This window comes from Ascaphus truei, chromosome 1 (assembly GCF_040206685.1).
Source record: "Ascaphus truei isolate aAscTru1 chromosome 1, aAscTru1.hap1, whole genome shotgun sequence".
NCBI classification, from domain to species: domain Eukaryota; kingdom Metazoa; phylum Chordata; class Amphibia; order Anura; family Ascaphidae; genus Ascaphus; species Ascaphus truei.
In genome coordinates this window covers 827,912-845,351 of record NC_134483.1, presented here as the reverse complement: position 1 = coordinate 845,351, position 17,440 = coordinate 827,912, and the positions used below count along the sequence as shown (strand labels likewise).

The following is a 17,440-nucleotide window of genomic DNA, read 5'->3' as shown; positions in this document are numbered from 1 at the left end:
AGCATACGTAGTGTCTGGGTTGGTTCTCCATCCTGTCAGCATACGTAGTGTCTGGGTTGGTTCTCCCTCCTGTCAGCATACGTAGTGTCTGGGTTGGTTCTCCATCCTGTCAGCATACGTAGTGTCTGGGCTGGTTCTCCCTCCTGTCAGCATACGTAGTGTCTGGGTCGGTTCTCCCTCCTGTCAGCATACGTAGTGTCTGGGTTGGTTCTCCATCCTGTCAGCATACGTAGTGTCTGGGTTGGTTCTCCATCCTGTCAGCATACGTCCAGTAGTGGCTGGGTCGGTTCTCCATCCTGTCAGCATACGTAGTGTCTGGGTTGGTTCTCCATCCTGTCAACATACGTAGTGTCTGGGTTGGTTCTCCCTCCTGTCAGCATACGTAGTGTCTGGGTTGGTTCTCCATCCTGTCAGCATACGTAGTGTCTGGGTTGGTTCGCCATCCTGTTAGCATACGTAGTATCTGGGTTGGTTCTCCCTCCTGTCAGCATACGTTGTGTCTGGGTTGGTTCTCCATCCTGTCAGCATACGTAGTGTCTGGGTTGGTTCTCCATCCTGTCAGCATACGTAGTGTCTGGGTTGGTTCTCCATCCTGTCAGCATACGTAGTGTCTGGGTTGGTTCTCTATCCTATCAGCATACGTAGTGTCTGGGTTGGTTCTCCATCCTGTCAGCATACGTAGTGTCTGGGTTGGTTCTCCATCCTGTCAGCATACGTAGTGTCTGGGTTGGTTCTCCATCCTGTCAGCATACGTAGTGTCTGGGTTGGTTCTCCATCCTGTCAGCATACGTAGTGTCTGGGTTGGTTCTCCATCCTGTCAGCATACGTAGTGTCTGGGTTGGTTCTCCATCCTGTCAGCATATGTAGTGTCTCAATCCTGTCAGCATACGTAGTGGCTGGGTCGGTTCTCCATCCTTTCAGCCTACGTAGTGTCTGGGTCGGTTCTCCATCCTGTCAGCATACGTAGAGTCTGGGTCGGTTCTCCATCCTGTCAGCATACGTAGAGTCTGGGTCGGTTCTCCATCCTGTCAGCATCCGTAGTGTCTGGGTTGGTTCTTCCTCCTTTCAGCATACGTAGTGTCTGGGCTGGTTCTCCGTCCTGTCAGCATACGTAGTGTCTGGGCTGGTTCTCCCTCCTGTCAGCATACGTAGTGTCTGGGTTGGTTCTCCATCCTGTCAGCATACGTAGTGTCTGGGTTGGTTCTCCATCCTGTCAGCATACGTAGTGTCTGGGTTGGTTCTCCATCCTGTCAGCATACGTAGTGTCTGGGTTGGTTCTCCATCCTGTCAACTTACGTAGTGTCTGGGTTGGTTCTCCATCCTGTCAGCATACGTAGTGTCTGGGTTGGTTCTCCCTCCTGTCAGCATACATAGTGTCTGGGTTGGTTCTCCCTCCTGTCAGCATACATAGTGTCTGGGTTGGTTCTCCCTCCTGTCAGCATACGTAGTGTATGGGTTGGTTCTCCATCCTATCAGCATACGTAGTGTCTGGGTTGGTTCTCCCTCCTGTCAGCATACATAGTGTCTGGGTTGGTTCTCCATCCTGTCAGCATACGTAGTGTCTGGGTTGGTTCTCCATCCTGTCAGCATAAGTAGTGTCAGGGTTGGTTCTCCATCCTGTCAGCATACGTAGTGTCTGGGTTGGTTCTCCCTCCTGTCAGCATACGTAGTGTCTGGGTTGGTTCTCCATCCTGTCAGCATACGTAGTGTCAGGGTTGGTTCTCCCTCCTGTCAGCATACGTAGTGTCTGGGTTGGTTCTCCATCCTGTCAGCATACGTAGTGTCTGGGTTGGTTCTCCATCCTGTCAGCATACATAGTGTCTGGGTTGGTTCTCCATCCTGTCAGCATACGTAGTGTCTGGGTTGGTTCTTCCTCCTGTCAGCATACGTAGTGTCTGGGCTGGTTCTCCCTCCTGTCAGCATACGTAGTGTCTGGGCTGGTTCTCCCTCCTGTCAGCATACGTAGTGTCTGGGTTGGTTCTCCATCCTGTCAGCATACGTAGTGTCTGGATTGGTTCTCCCTCCTGTCAGCATCCGTAGTGTCTGGGTTGGTTCTTCCTCCTGTCAGCATACGTAGTGTCTGGGCTGGTTCTCCGTCCTGTGAGCATACGTAGTATCTGGGCTGGTTCTCCCTCCTGTCAGCATACGTAGTGTCTGGGTTGGTTCTCCATCCTGTCAGCATACGTAGTGCCTGGGTTGGTTCTCCATCCTGTCAGCATATGTAGTGTCTGGGTTGGTTCTTCCTCCTGTCAGCATACGTAGTGTCTGGGTTGGTTCTCCATCCTGTCAGCATACGTAGTGTCTGGGTTGGTTCTCCATCCTGTCAGCATACGTAGTGTCTGGGTTGGTTCTTCCTCCTGTCAGCATACGTAGTGCCTGGGCTGGTTCTCCCTCCTGTCAGCATACGTAGTGTCTGGGTTGGTTCTCCCTCCTGTCAGCATACGTAGTGTCTGGGTTGGTTCTCCATCCTGTCAGCATACGTAGTGTCTGGGTTGGTTCTCCATCCTGTTAGCCTACGTAGTGTCTGGGTTGGTTCTCTATCCTGTCAGCATACGTAGTGTATGGGTTGGTTCTCCATCCTGTCAGCATACGTAGTGTCTGGGTTGGTTCTCCATCCTGTCAGCATATGTAGTGTCTGGGTTGGTTCTCCATCCTGTCAGCATATGTAGTGACTGGGTTGGTTCTCTATCCTGTCAGCATACGTAGTGTCTGGGTTGGTTCTCCCTCCTGTCAGCATACGTAGTGTATGGGTTGGTTCTCCATCCTGTCAGCATACGTAGTGTCTGGGTTGGTTCTCCATCCTGTCAGAATACGTAGTGTATGGGTTGGTTCTCCATCCTGTCAGCATACGTAGTGTCTGGGTTGGTTCTCCATCCTGTCAGCATACGTAGTGTCTGGGTTGGTTCTCCCTCCTGTCAGCATACGTAGTGTCTGGGTTGGTTCTCCATCCTGTCAGCATACGTAGTGTCTCCATCCTGTCAGCATATGTAGTGTCTGGGCTGGTTCTCCATCCTGTCAGCATACGTAGTGTCTGGGTTGGTTCTCCATCCTGTCAGCATATGTAGTGTCTGGGCTGGTTCTCCATCCTATCAGCATACGTAGTGTCTGGGTCGGTTCTCCATCCTGTCAGCATACGTAGTGTCTGGGTTGGTTCTCCATCCTGTCAGCATACGTAGTGTCTGGGTTGGTTCTCCCTCCTGTCAGCATACGTAGTGTCTGGGTTGGTTCTCCATCCTGTCAGCATACGTAGTGTCTGGGCTGGTTCTCCCTCCTGTCAGCATACGTAGTGTCTGGGTCGGTTCTCCCTCCTGTCAGCATACGTAGTGTCTGGGTTGGTTCTCCATCCTGTCAGCATACGTAGTGTCTGGGTTGGTTCTCCATCCTGTCAGCATACGTCCAGTAGTGGCTGGGTCGGTTCTCCATCCTGTCAGCATACGTAGTGTCTGGGTTGGTTCTCCATCCTGTCAACATACGTAGTGTCTGGGTTGGTTCTTCCTCCTGTCAGCATACGTAGTGTCTGGGCTGGTTCTCCCTCCTGTCAGCATACGTAGTGTCTGGGTTGGTTCTCCCTCCTGTCAGCATACGTAGTGTCTGGGTTGGTTCTCCATCCTGTCAGCATACGTAGTGTCTGGGTTGGTTCGCCATCCTGTTAGCATACGTAGTATCTGGGTTGGTTCTCCCTCCTGTCAGCATACGTTGTGTCTGGGTTGGTTCTCCATCCTGTCAGCATACGTAGTGTCTGGGTTGGTTCTCCATCCTGTCAGCATACGTAGTGTCTGGGTTGGTTCTCCATCCTGTCAGCATACGTAGTGTCTGGGTTGGTTCTCTATCCTGTCAGCATACGTAGTGTCTGGGTTGGTTCTCCATCCTGTCAGCATACGTAGTGTCTGGGTTGGTTCTCCATCCTGTCAGCATACGTAGTGTCTGGGTTGGTTCTCCATCCTGTCAGCATACGTAGTGTCTGGGTTGGTTCTCCATCCTGTCAGCATACGTAGTGTCTGGGTTGGTTCTCCATCCTGTCAGCATACGTAGTGTCTGGGTTGGTTCTCCATCCTGTCAGCATATGTAGTGTCTCAATCCTGTCAGCATACGTAGTGGCTGGGTCGGTTCTCCATCCTTTCAGCCTACGTAGTGTCTGGGTCGGTTCTCCATCCTGTCAGCATACGTAGAGTCTGGGTCGGTTCTCCATCCTGTCAGCATACGTAGAGTCTGGGTCGGTTCTCCATCCTGTCAGCATCCGTAGTGTCTGGGTTGGTTCTTCCTCCTTTCAGCATACGTAGTGTCTGGGCTGGTTCTCCGTCCTGTCAGCATACGTAGTGTCTGGGCTGGTTCTCCCTCCTGTCAGCATACGTAGTGTCTGGGTTGGTTCTCCATCCTGTCAGCATACGTAGAGCCTGGGTTGGTTCTCCATCCTGTCAGCATATGTAGTGTCTGGGTTGGTTCTTCCTCCTGTCAGCATACGTAGTGTCTGGGCTGGTTCTCCCTCCTGTCAGCATACGTAGTGTCTGGGTTGGTTCTCCATCCTGTCAGCATACGTAGTGTCTGGGTTGGTTCTCCATCCTGTCAGCATACGTAGTGTCTGGGTTGGTTCTTCCTCCTGTCAGCATACGTAGTGTCTGGGCTGGTTCTCCCTCCTGTCAGCATACGTAGTGTCTGGGTTGGTTCTCCCTCCTGTCAGCATACGTAGTGTCTGGGTTGGTTCTCCATCCTGTCAGCATACGTAGTGTCTGGGTTGGTTCTCCATCCTGTTAGCATACGTAGTGTCTGGGTTGGTTCTCCCTCCTGTCAGCATACGTAGTGTATGGGTTGGTTCTCCATCCTGTCAGCATACGTAGTGTCTGGGTTGGTTCTCCATCCTGTCAGCATATGTAGTGTCTGGGTTGGTTCTCCATCCTGTCAGCATATGTAGTGTCTGGGTTGGTTCTCTATCCTGTCAGCATACGTAGTGTCTGGGTTGGTTCTCCCTCCTGTCAGCATACGTAGTGTCTGGGTTGGTTCTCCATCCTGTCAGCATACGTAGTGTCTGGGTTGGTTCTCCATCCTGTCAGCATACGTAGTGTCTCCATCCTGTCAGCATACGTAGTGGCTGGGTCGGTTCTCCATCCTGTCAGCCTACGTAGTGTCTGGGTCGGTTCTCCATCCTGTCAGCATACGTAGAGTCTGGGTCGGTTCTCCATCCTGTCAGCATACGTAGAGTCTGGGTCGGTTCTCCATCCTGTCAGCCTACGTAGTGTCTGGGTCGGTTCTCCATCCTGTCAGCATACGTAGTGTCTGGGTTGGTTCTCCATCCTGTCAGCATACGTAGTGTCTGGGTTGGTTCTCCATCCTGTCAGCATACGTAGTGTCTGGGTTGGTTCTCCATCCTGTCAGCATACGTAGTGTCTGGGTTGGTTCTCCATCCTGTCAGCATACGTAGTGTCTGGGTTTGTTCTCCATCCTGTCAGCATACGTAGTGTCTGGGTTGGTTCTCCATCCTGTCAGCATACGTAGTGTCTCCATCCTGTCAGCATACGTAGTGGCTGGGTCGGTTCTCCATCCTGTCAGCCTACGTAGTGTCTGGGTCGGTTCTCCATCCTGTCAGCATACGTAGTGGCTGGGTCGGTTCTCCATCCTGTCAGCATACGTAGTGTCTGGGTTGGTTCTCCATCCTGTCAGCATACGTAGTGTCTGGGTTGGTTCTCCATCCTGTCAGCATACGTAGTGTCTGGGTTGGTTCTCCATCCTGTCAGCATACGTAGTGTCTGGGTCGGTTCTCCATCCTGTCAGCCTACGTAGTGTCTGGGTCGGTTCTCCATCCTGTCAGCATACGTAGAGTCTGGGTCGGTTCTCCATCCTGTCAGCATACGTACAGTAGTGTCTGGGTTGGTTCTGTGTGATGTGTCATTAGTGTCTAGGTTAAGTATGTGTGAGAGACCTCTCCTCTTTGCATGGTGTTGATGAGAAGTATATCTCTATATACATAGAAGTATACATTACCGCATAGCAGCAAAAAGGGAGACAGCACTCAGGTGAATGAAAATAAATGTATTAAATACAGCACATAACGTTGGAGTTTCGATCCCACAGGGGGATCTTCCTCAGGGTGGTGCTATACATAGTATATACATGTAAGTCTCTTGTTACAGGAGGGTCCAGAGCTTAACCCCACGTATGAACAGCTTCTGTCCCACCTGAGAGAGGTGGAGGAGGAAGGTGAGTGTCGGGTCTGACATGACGATGGCTCACCTATCCAAGGCCTTGCAATGGCTGACTCCTCACCGGTCCCCGCTAGTGACCCTAACCCTCACCTATCCAAGGCCTTGCAATGGCTGACTCCTCACCGGTCCCCGCTAGTGACCCTAACCCACACCTATACAAGGCCTTGCAATGGCTGGCTCCTCACCGGTCCCCGCTAGTGACCCTAACCCTCACCTATCCAAGGCCTTGCAATGACTGACTCCTCACCGGTCCCCGCTAGTGACCCTAACCCTCACCTATCCAAGGCCTTGCAATGGCTGACTCCTCACCGGTCCCCGCTAGTGACCCTAACCCTCACCTATCCAAGGCCTTGCAATGGCTGGCTCCTCACCGGTCCCCGCTAGTGACCCTAACCCTCACCTATCCAAGGCCTTGCAATGGCTGACTCCTCACCGGTCCCCGCTAGTGACCCTAACCCTCACCTATCCAAGGCCTTGCAATGGCTGGCTCCTCACCGGTCCCCGCTAGTGACCCTAATCCTTACCTATCCAAGGCCTTGCAATGGCTGGCTCCTCACCGGTCCCCGCTAGTGACCCTAACCCTCACCTATCCAAGGCCTTGCAATGGCTGGCTCCTCACCGGTCCCCGCTAGTGACCCTAACCCTCACCTATCCAAGGCCTTGCAATGGCTGACTCCTCACCGGTCCCAGCTAGTGACCCTAACCCTCACCTTTCCAAGGCCTTGCAATGGCTGACTCCTCACCGGTCCCCGCTAGTGACCCTAACCCTCACCTATCCAAGGCCTTGCAATGGCTGACTCCTCACCGGTCCCCGCTAGTGACCCTAACCCTCACCTATCCAAGGCCTTGCAATGGCTGACTCCTCGATGGTCCCCGCTAGTGACCCTAACCCTCACCTATCCAAGGCCTTGCAATGGCTGACTCCTCACCGGTCCCCGCTAGTGACCCTAACCCTCACCTATCCAAGGCCTTGCAATGGCTGACTCCTCACCGGTCCCCGCTAGTGACCCTAACCCTCACCTTTCCAAGGCCTTGCAATGGCTGACTCTTCACCGGTCCCCGCTAGTGACCCTAACCCTCACCTATCCAAGGCCTTGCAATGGCTGACTCTTCACCGGTCCCCGCTAGTGACCCTAACCCTCACCTATCCAAGGCCTTTCAATGGCTGGCTCTTCACCGGTCCCCGCTAGTGACCCTAACCCTCACCTATCCAAGGCCTTGCAATGGCTGACTCCTCACCGGTCCCCGCTAGTGACCCTAACCCTCACCTATCCAAGGCCTTGCAATGGCTGGCTCCTCACCGTTCCCCGCTAGTGACCCTAACCCTCACCTATCCAAGGCCTTGCAATGGCTGACTCCTCACCGGTCCCCGCTAGTGACCCTAACCCTCACCTATCCAAGGCCTTGCAATGGCTGACTCCTCACCGGTCCCAGCTAGTTTATGCCTAACTGCTGGCCTAATTCCGACAACACATGATTGACAACCGCCTGACCCAGGTCAAGATGGGACTTACCCCTCACCTGATCCAAGATAAACCATGACTGGCCTAACAATGACCTTAATGATCCATATTAACATAACCACAGGCCGAGACCAACTATTAACCCAAATTCCAATTACGACAGACCTGAGATTATATATAGACGTCAGTATACAGGCTGGGTTGGGTAGTGATCGATGGACATGTGCAACATTTTCGCCGACGTTTAAGTTCCCCGTGAAATCAGCGTATGTTTGCAAGTGCGAATCTTCGCAGGCGCCTCTGCTGTTTTTGTATTTTTTTTTAAATTTGTGCAAACTTTAGTTATTGAGAGAACTTTTGAAACAAAATAAAGTTTGCAGAAACAAACAAACAAATGTTTCCTCTTTGCCCTTCATGGCAGTTCGGAGCCCTCCCCAGGCTGGCTGGTATCCCATGTTATCCCCTCCTGTACATGCGGCCCACCCTCCTCCTCCTTGCTGAGTGGACTGACCTGTAGGGTGTGAGCTTAATCCCGCGCGCTCGGCTCCATATCCGTACAGTACGAGGCGAGCAGTGATCTCTTCTGTAATTAGCTTGGCAGCCGGGGGAGCGGCAACATTAGAAAGTGCGGAATTCCCCAATACCTCAACCAATCGTCCGGTCCCGTTTCATGCGGGAAAATATCATGGCCGCTGGGGAAGCAGATGCCACACAGTGGGCGTACATACACCGCACTGTACCTGGCACATGAGCGCTGTAAGTGAGGCGCATACTATACCGACACCAGCACTGTAAGTGAGGCGCATACTATACCGACACCAGCACTGTAAGTGAGGTGCATACTATACCGACACCAGCGCTGTAAGTGAGGCGCATACTATACCGACACCAGCACTGTAAGTGAGGTGCATACTATACCGACACCAGCGCTGTAAGTGAGGCGCATACTATACTGACACCAGAACTGTAAGTGAGGCGCATACTATACCGACACCAGCGCTGTAAGTGAGGCGCATACTATACTGACACCAGCACTGTAAGTGAGGCGCATACTATACCGACACCAGCGCTGTAAGTGAGGCGCATACTATACCGACACCAGCACTGTAAGTAAGGCGCATACTATACTGACACCAGCACTGTAAGTGAGGCGCATACTATACCGTCACCAGCACTGTAAGTGAGGCACATACTATACCGACACCAGCGCTGTAAGTGAGGCACGTACTATACTGACACCAGCACTGTAAGTGAGGCGCATACTATACTGACACCAGCACTGTAAGTGAGGCGCATACTATACCGACACCAGCACTGTAAGTGAGGCACATACTATACCGACACCAGCGCTGTAAGTGAGGCGCATACTATACTGACACCAGCACTGTAAGTGAGGCACATACTATACTGACACCAGCACTGTAAGTGAGGCACATACTATACTGACACCAGCACTGTAAGTGAGGCACATACTATACCGACACCAGCGCTGTAAGTGAGGCGCATACTATACCGACACCAGCGCTGTAAGTGAGGCGCATACTATACTGACACCAGCACTGTAAGTGAGGCACATACTATACTGACACCAGCGCTGTAAGTGAGGCACATACTATACCGACACCAGCGCTGTAAGTGAGGCGCATACTATACTGACACCAGCACTGTAAGTGAGGCACATACTATACCGACACCAGCGCTGTAAGTGAGGCACATACTATACTGACACCAGCACTGTAAGTGAGGCACATACTATACTGACACCAGCGCTGTAAGTGAGGCGCATACTATACTGACACCAGCACTGTAAGTGAGGCGCATACTATACCGACACCAGCGCTGTAAGTGAGGCGCATACTATACCGACACCAGCGCTGTAAGTGAGGCGCATACTATACTGACACCAGCACTGTAAGTGAGGCACATACTATACTGACACCAGCACTGTAAGTGAGGCACATACTATACTGACACCAGCACTGTAAGTGAGGCACATACTATACTGACACCAGCACTGTAAGTGAGGCACATACTATACCGACACCAGCACTGTAAGTGAGGCACATACTATACCGACACCAGCGCTGTAAGTGAGGCGCATACTATACTGACACCAGCACTGTAAGTGAGGCGCATACTATACCGACACCAGCGCTGTAAGTGAGGCACATACTATACCGACACCAGCGCTGTAAGTGAGGCACATACTATACCGACACCAGCGCTGTAAGTGAGGCGCATACTATACCGACACCAGCGCTGTAAGTGAGGCGCATACTATACCGACACCAGCGCTGTAAGTGAGGCACATACTATACTGACACCAGCGCTGTAAGTGAGGCGCATACTATACCGAAACCAGCGCTGTAAGTGAGGCACATACTATACCGAGACCAGCGCTGTAAGTGAGGCACATACTATACTGACACCAGCGCTGTAAGTGAGGCGCATACTATACTGACACCAGCGCTGTAAGTGAGACACATACTATACCGACACCAGCGCTGTAAGTGAGGCGCATACTATACCGACACCAGCGCTGTAAGTGAGGCGCATACTATACCGAGACCAGCGCTGTAAGTGAGGCGCATACTATACCGACACCAGCGCTGTAAGTGAGGCGCATACTATACCGAGACCAGCGCCGTAAGTGAGGCGCATACTATACTGACACCAGCACCGTAAGTGAGGCGCATACTATACCGACACCAGCGCTGTAAGTGAGGCACATACTATACCGACACCAGCGCTGTAAGTGAGGCACATACAATACTGACACCAGCACTGTAAGTGAGGCACATACTATACTGACACCAGCGCCGTAAGTGAGGCACATACTATACTGACACCAGCGCCGTAAGTGAGGCACATACTATACTGACACCAGCACTGTAAGTGAGGCACATACTATACCGACACCAGCGCCGTAAGTGAGGCACATACTATACCGACACCAGCGCCGTAAGTGAGGCACATACTATACCGACACCAGCACTGTAAGTGAGGCACATACTATACCGACACCAGCGCCGTAAGTGAGGCACATACTATACTGACACCAGCACTGTAAGTGAGGTGCATACTATACTGACACCAGCGCTGTAAGTGAGGCACATACTATACTGACACCAGCGCTGTAAGTGAGGCACATACTATACTGACACCAGCGCTGTAAGTGAGGCGCATACTATACTGACACCAGCGCTGTAAGTGAGGCACATACTATACTGACACCAGCGCTGTAAGTGAGGCGCATACTATACTGACACCAGCGCTGTAAGTGAGGCGCATACTATACTGACACCAGCACTGTAAGTGAGGCACATACTATACTGACACCAGCACTGTAAGTGAGGCACATACTATACTGACACCAGCGCTGTAAGTGAGGCACATACTATACTGACACCAGCGCTGTAAGTGAGGCGCATACTATACCGACACCAGCGCTGTAAGTGAGGCACATACTATACTGACACCAGCACTGTAAGTGAGGCGCATACTATACTGACACCAGCACTGTAAGTGAGGCACATACTATACTGACACCAGCGCCGTAAGTGAGGCACATACTATACTGACACTAGCGCTGTAAGTGAGGCGCATACTATACTGACACCAGCGCTGTAAGTGAGGCACATACTATACCGACACCAGCGCTGTAAGTGAGGCGCATACTATACTGTCACCAGCGCTGTAAGTGAGGCACATACTATACCGACACCAGCACTGTAAGTGAGGCACATACTATACCGACACCAGCACTGTAAGTGAGGCACATACTATACCGACACCAGCGCTGTAAGTGAGGCGCATACTATACCGACACCAGCGCCGTAAGTGAGGCACATACTATACCGACACCAGCGCTGTAAGTGAGGCACATACTATACTGACACCAGCGCTGTAAGTGAGGCGCATACTATACTGACACCAGCGCTGTAAGTGAGGCGCATACTATACTGACACCAGCGCTGTAAGTGAGGCACATACTATACTGACACCAGCACTGTAAGTGAGGCGCATACTATACTGACACCAGCGCTGTAAGTGAGGCACATACTATACTGACACCAGCACTGTAAGTGAGGCACATACTATACTGACACCAGCGCCGTAAGTGAGGCGCATACTATACTGACACCAGCGCTGTAAGTGAGGCACATACTATACTGACACCAGCACTGTAAGTGAGGCACATACTATACTGACACCAGCACTGTAAGTGAGGCACATACTATACTGACACCAGCGCCGTAAGTGAGGCGCATACTATACCGACACCAGCACCGTAAGTGAGGCGCATACTATACTGACACCAGCACTGTAAGTGAGGCACATACTATACCGACACCAGCGCCGTAAGTGAGGCGCATACTATACTGACACCAGCACTGTAAGTGAGGCGCATACTATTCTGACACCAGCGCCGTAAGTGAGGCACATACTATACCGACACCAGCGCCGTAAGTGAGGCACATACTATACCGACACCAGCGCTGTAAGTGAGGCACATACTATACTGACACCAGCACTGTAAGTGAGGCACATACTATACTGACACCAGCGCCGTAAGTGAGGCGCATACTATACTGACACCAGCGCTGTAAGTGAGGCGCATACTATACCGACACCAGCGCTGTAAGTGAGGCACATACTATACTGACACCAGCACTGTAAGTGAGGCACATACTATACTGACACCAGCGACGTAAGTGAGGCGCATACTATACTGACACCAGCGCTGTAAGTGAGGCGCATACTATACTGACACCAGCGCTGTAAGTGAGGCACATACTATACCGACACCAGCACTGTAAGTGAGGCACATACTATACTGACACCAGCACTGTAAGTGAGGCGCATACTATACTGACACCAGCGCTGTAAGTGAGGCGCATACTATACTGACACCAGCGCTGTAAGTGAGGCACATACTATACTGACACCAGCACTGTAAGTGAGGCACATACTATACTGACACCAGCACTGTAAGTGAGGCGCATACTATACTGACACCAGCGCTGTAAGTGAGGCACATACTATACTGACACCAGCGCTGTAAGTGAGGCGCATACTATACTGACACCAGCACTGTAAGTGAGGCACATACTATACTGACACCAGCGCCGTAAGTGAGGCGCATACTATACCGACACCAGCACCGTAAGTGAGGCGCATACTATACCGACACCAGCACTGTAAGTGAGGCGCATACTATACTGACACCAGCACTGTAAGTGAGGCGCATACTATACTGACACCAGCACTGTAAGTGAGGCACATACTATACTGACACCAGCACTGTAAGTGAGGCACATACTATACTGACACCAGCACTGTAAGTGAGGCGCATACTATACTGACACCAGCGCCGTAAGTGAGGCACATACTATACTGACACCAGCGCCGTAAGTGAGGCACATACTATACTGACACCAGCACTGTAAGTGAGGCACATACTATACTGACACCAGCGCTGTAAGTGAGGCGCATACTATACTGACACAAGCGCCGTAAGTGAGGCGCATACTATACTGACACCAGCGCTGTAAGTGAGGCACATACTATACTGACACCAGCGCTGTAAGTGAGGCACATACTATACCGACACCAGCGCTGTAAGTGAGGCGCATACTATACTGACACCAGCACTGTAAGTGAGGCACATACTATACTGACACCAGCGCTGTAAGTGAGGCACATACTATACCGACACCAGCGCCGTAAGTGAGGCACATACTATACTGACACCAGCGCTGTAAGTGAGGCACATACTATACTGACACCAGCGCTGTAAGTGAGGCGCATACTATACCGACACCAGCGCTGTAAGTGAGGCACATACTATACTGACACCAGCGCCGTAAGTGAGGCGCATACTATACTGACACCAGCGCTGTAAGTGAGGCACATACTATACTGACACCAGCGCTGTAAGTGAGGCGCATACTATACCGACACCAGCGCTGTAAGTGAGGCGCATACTATACTGACACCAGCGCTGTAAGTGAGGCACATACTATACTGACACCAGCACTGTAAGTGAGGCACATACTATACTGACACCAGCGCTGTAAGTGAGGCGCATACTATACTGACACCAGCACTGTAAGTGAGGCACATACTATACTGACACCAGCGCCGTAAGTGAGGCACATACTATACTGACACCAGCGCCGTAAGTGAGGCACATACTATACTGACACCAGCACTGTAAGTGAGGCACATACTATACTGACACCAGCGCCGTAAGTGAGGCACATACTATACTGACACCAGCGCTGTAAGTGAGGCACATACTATACTGACACCAGCGCTGTAAGTGAGGCACATACTATACTGACACCAGCGCCGTAAGTGAGGCGCATACTATACTGACACCAGCACTGTAAGTGAGGCGCATACTATACCGACACCAGCGCTGTAAGTGAGGCACATACTATACCGACACCAGCGCTGTAAGTGAGGCGCATACTATACTGACACCAGCACTGTAAGTGAGGCGCATACTATACTGACACCAGCACTGTAAGTGAGGCACATACTATACTGACACCAGCGCCGTAAGTGAGGCACATACTATACTGACACCAGCGCTGTAAGTGAGGCACATACTATACTGACACCAGCACTGTAAGTGAGGCGCATACTATACTGACACCAGCGCTGTAAGTGAGGCGCATACTATACTGACACAAGCGCCGTAAGTGAGGCGCATACTATACTGACACCAGCGCTGTAAGTGAGGCACATACTATACTGACACCAGCGCTGTAAGTGAGGCACATACTATACCGACACCAGCGCTGTAAGTGAGGCGCATACTATACTGACACCAGCACTGTAAGTGAGGCACATACTATACTGACACCAGCGCTGTAAGTGAGGCACATACTATACCGACACCAGCGCCGTAAGTGAGGCACATACTATACTGACACCAGCGCTGTAAGTGAGGCACATACTATACTGACACCAGCGCTGTAAGTGAGGCACATACTATACTGACACCAGCGCTGTAAGTGAGGCACATACTATACTGACACCAGCGCCGTAAGTGAGGCGCATACTATACTGACACCAGCGCTGTAAGTGAGGCGCATACTATACTGACACCAGCACTGTAAGTGAGGCGCATACTATACCGACACCAGCGCCGTAAGTGAGGCACATACTATACTGACACCAGCGCTGTAAGTGAGGCGCATACTATACCGACACCAGCGCTGTAAGTGAGGCACATACTATACTGACACCAGCGCTGTATGTGAGGCGCATACTATACTGACACCAGCGCTGTAAGTGAGGCGCATACTATACTGACACCAGCGCTGTAAGTGAGGCGCATACTATACTGACACCAGCACTGTAAGTGAGGCACATACTATACTGACACCAGCACTGTAAGTGAGGCGCATACTATACTGACACCAGCGCTGTAAGTGAGGCGCATACTATACTGACACCAGCACTGTAAGTGAGGCGCATACTATACTGACACCAGCGCTGTAAGTGAGGCGCATACTATACTGACACCAGCGCTGTAAGTGAGGCGCATACTATACTGACACCAGCGCTGTAAGTGAGGCACATACTATACTGACACCAGCACCGTAAGTGAGGCACATACTATACTGACACCAGCACCGTAAGTGAGGCGCATACTATACTGACACCAGCGCTGTAAGTGAGGCACATACTATACTGACACCAGCACCGTAAGTGAGGCACATACTATACTGACACCAGCGCTGTAAGTGAGGCACATACTATACTGACGCCAGCGCTGTAAGTGAGGCGCATACTATACTGACACCAGCGCTGTAAGTGAGGCGCATACTATACTGACACCAGCGCTGTAAGTGAGGCGCATACTATACTGACACCAGCAATGTAAGTGAGGCACATACTATACTGACACCAGTGCTGTAAGTGAGGCACATACTATACTGACACCAGCGCTGTAAGTGAGGCACATATTATACTGACACCAGCACCGTAAGTGAGGCACATACTATATTGACACCAGCACCGTAAGTGAGGCACATACTATACTGACACCAGCGCTGTAAGTGAGGCGCATACTATACTGACACCAGCGCTGTAAGTGAGGCGCATACTATACTGACACCAGCACCGTAAGTGAGGCACATACTATACCGACACCAGCGCTGTAAGTGAGGCGCATACTATACTGACACCAGCGCTGTAAGTGAGGCACATACTATACTGACACCAGCACCGTAAGTGAGGCACATACTATACTGACACCAGCGCTGTAAGTGAGGCGCATACTATACTGACACCAGCGCTGTAAGTGAGGCGCATACTATACTGACACCAGCAATGTAAGTGAGGCGCATACTATACCGACACCAGCGCTGTAAGTGAGGCGCATACTATACTGACACCAGCACCGTAAGTGAGGCACATACTATACCGACACCAGCGCTGTAAGTGAGGCACATACTATACTGACACCAGCGCTGTAAGTGAGGCGCATACTATACCGACACCAGCGCTGTAAGTGAGGCGCATACTATACTGACACCAGCACTGTAAGTGAGGCGCATACTATACTGACACCAGCACCGTAAGTGAGGCACATACTATACCGACACCAGCACTGTAAGTGAGGCACATACAATACCGACACCAGCGCTGTAAGTGAGGCGCATACTATACTGACACCAGCGCTGTAAGTGAGGCGCATACTATACTGACACCAGCACTGTAAGTGAGGCACATACTATACCGACACCAGCGCCGTAAGTGAGGCACATACTATACCGACACCAGCGCTGTAAGTGAGGTGCATACTATACCGACACCAGCACTGTAAGTGAGGCACATACTATACCGACACCAGCGCCGTAAGTGAGGCACATACTATACCGACACCAGCGCTGTAAGTGAGGTGCATACTATACTGACACCAGCGCTGTAAGTGAGGCGCATACTATACCGACACCAGCGCTGTAAGTGAGGCTCATACTATACCGACACCAGCGCTGTAAGTGAGGTGCATACTATACCGACACCAGCACCGTAAGTGAGGCACATACTATACCGACACCAGCGCTGTAAGTGAGGCACATACTATACCGACACCAGCACCGTAAGTGAGGCACATACTATACCGACACCAGCACTGTAAGTGAGGCGCATACTATACTGACACCAGCACTGTAAGTGAGGCACATACTATACTGACACCAGCACCGTATGTGAGGCGCATACTATACCGACACCAGCGCCGTAAGTGAGGCGCATACTATACTGACACCAGCGCTGTAAGTGAGGCACATACTTTACTGACACCAGCGCTATAAGTGAGGCGCATACTATACTGACACCAGCGCTGTAAGTGAGGCGCATACTATACTGACACCAGCACTGTAAGTGAGGCGCATACTATACTGACACCAGCGCTGTAAGTGAGGCGCATACTATACTGACACCAGCGCTGTAAGTGAGGCGCATACTATACCGACACCAGCGCTGTAAGTGAGGCACATACTATACTGACACCAGCACTGTAAGTGAGGCACATACTATACTGACACCAGCACTGTAAGTGAGGTGCATACTATACTGACACCAGCACTGTAAGTGAGGCACATACTATACCGACACCAGCGCTGTAAGTGAGGCGCATACTATACTGACACCAGCACTGTAAGTGAGGCACATACTATACTGACACCAGCGCTGTAAGTGAGGCGCATACTATACTGACACCAGCGCTGTAAGTGAGGCACATACTATACCGACACC

The 17,440-nt window shown here is 51.4% G+C and overlaps 1 protein-coding gene and 1 pseudogene across 2 annotated transcripts in view; both read left to right on the top strand.

The window, feature by feature from the left end:
• Positions 1-17,440, top strand: part of LOC142467264 (carbonic anhydrase 9-like) — a 255,159-nt gene that overhangs the window by 10,087 nt on the left and 227,632 nt on the right. For both annotated transcript variants that reach the window (XM_075572847.1, XM_075572765.1), the window contains exon 3: positions 6,126-6,192. In XM_075572847.1, coding sequence (XP_075428962.1) covers positions 6,126-6,192 — 67 coding nt within the window. The remainder of the gene's footprint in view (positions 1-6,125; positions 6,193-17,440) is intronic.
• LOC142467986 (cytochrome P450 2D10 pseudogene) overlaps positions 7,049-17,440 on the top strand; it is a 71,693-nt pseudogene continuing 61,301 nt past the window's right edge.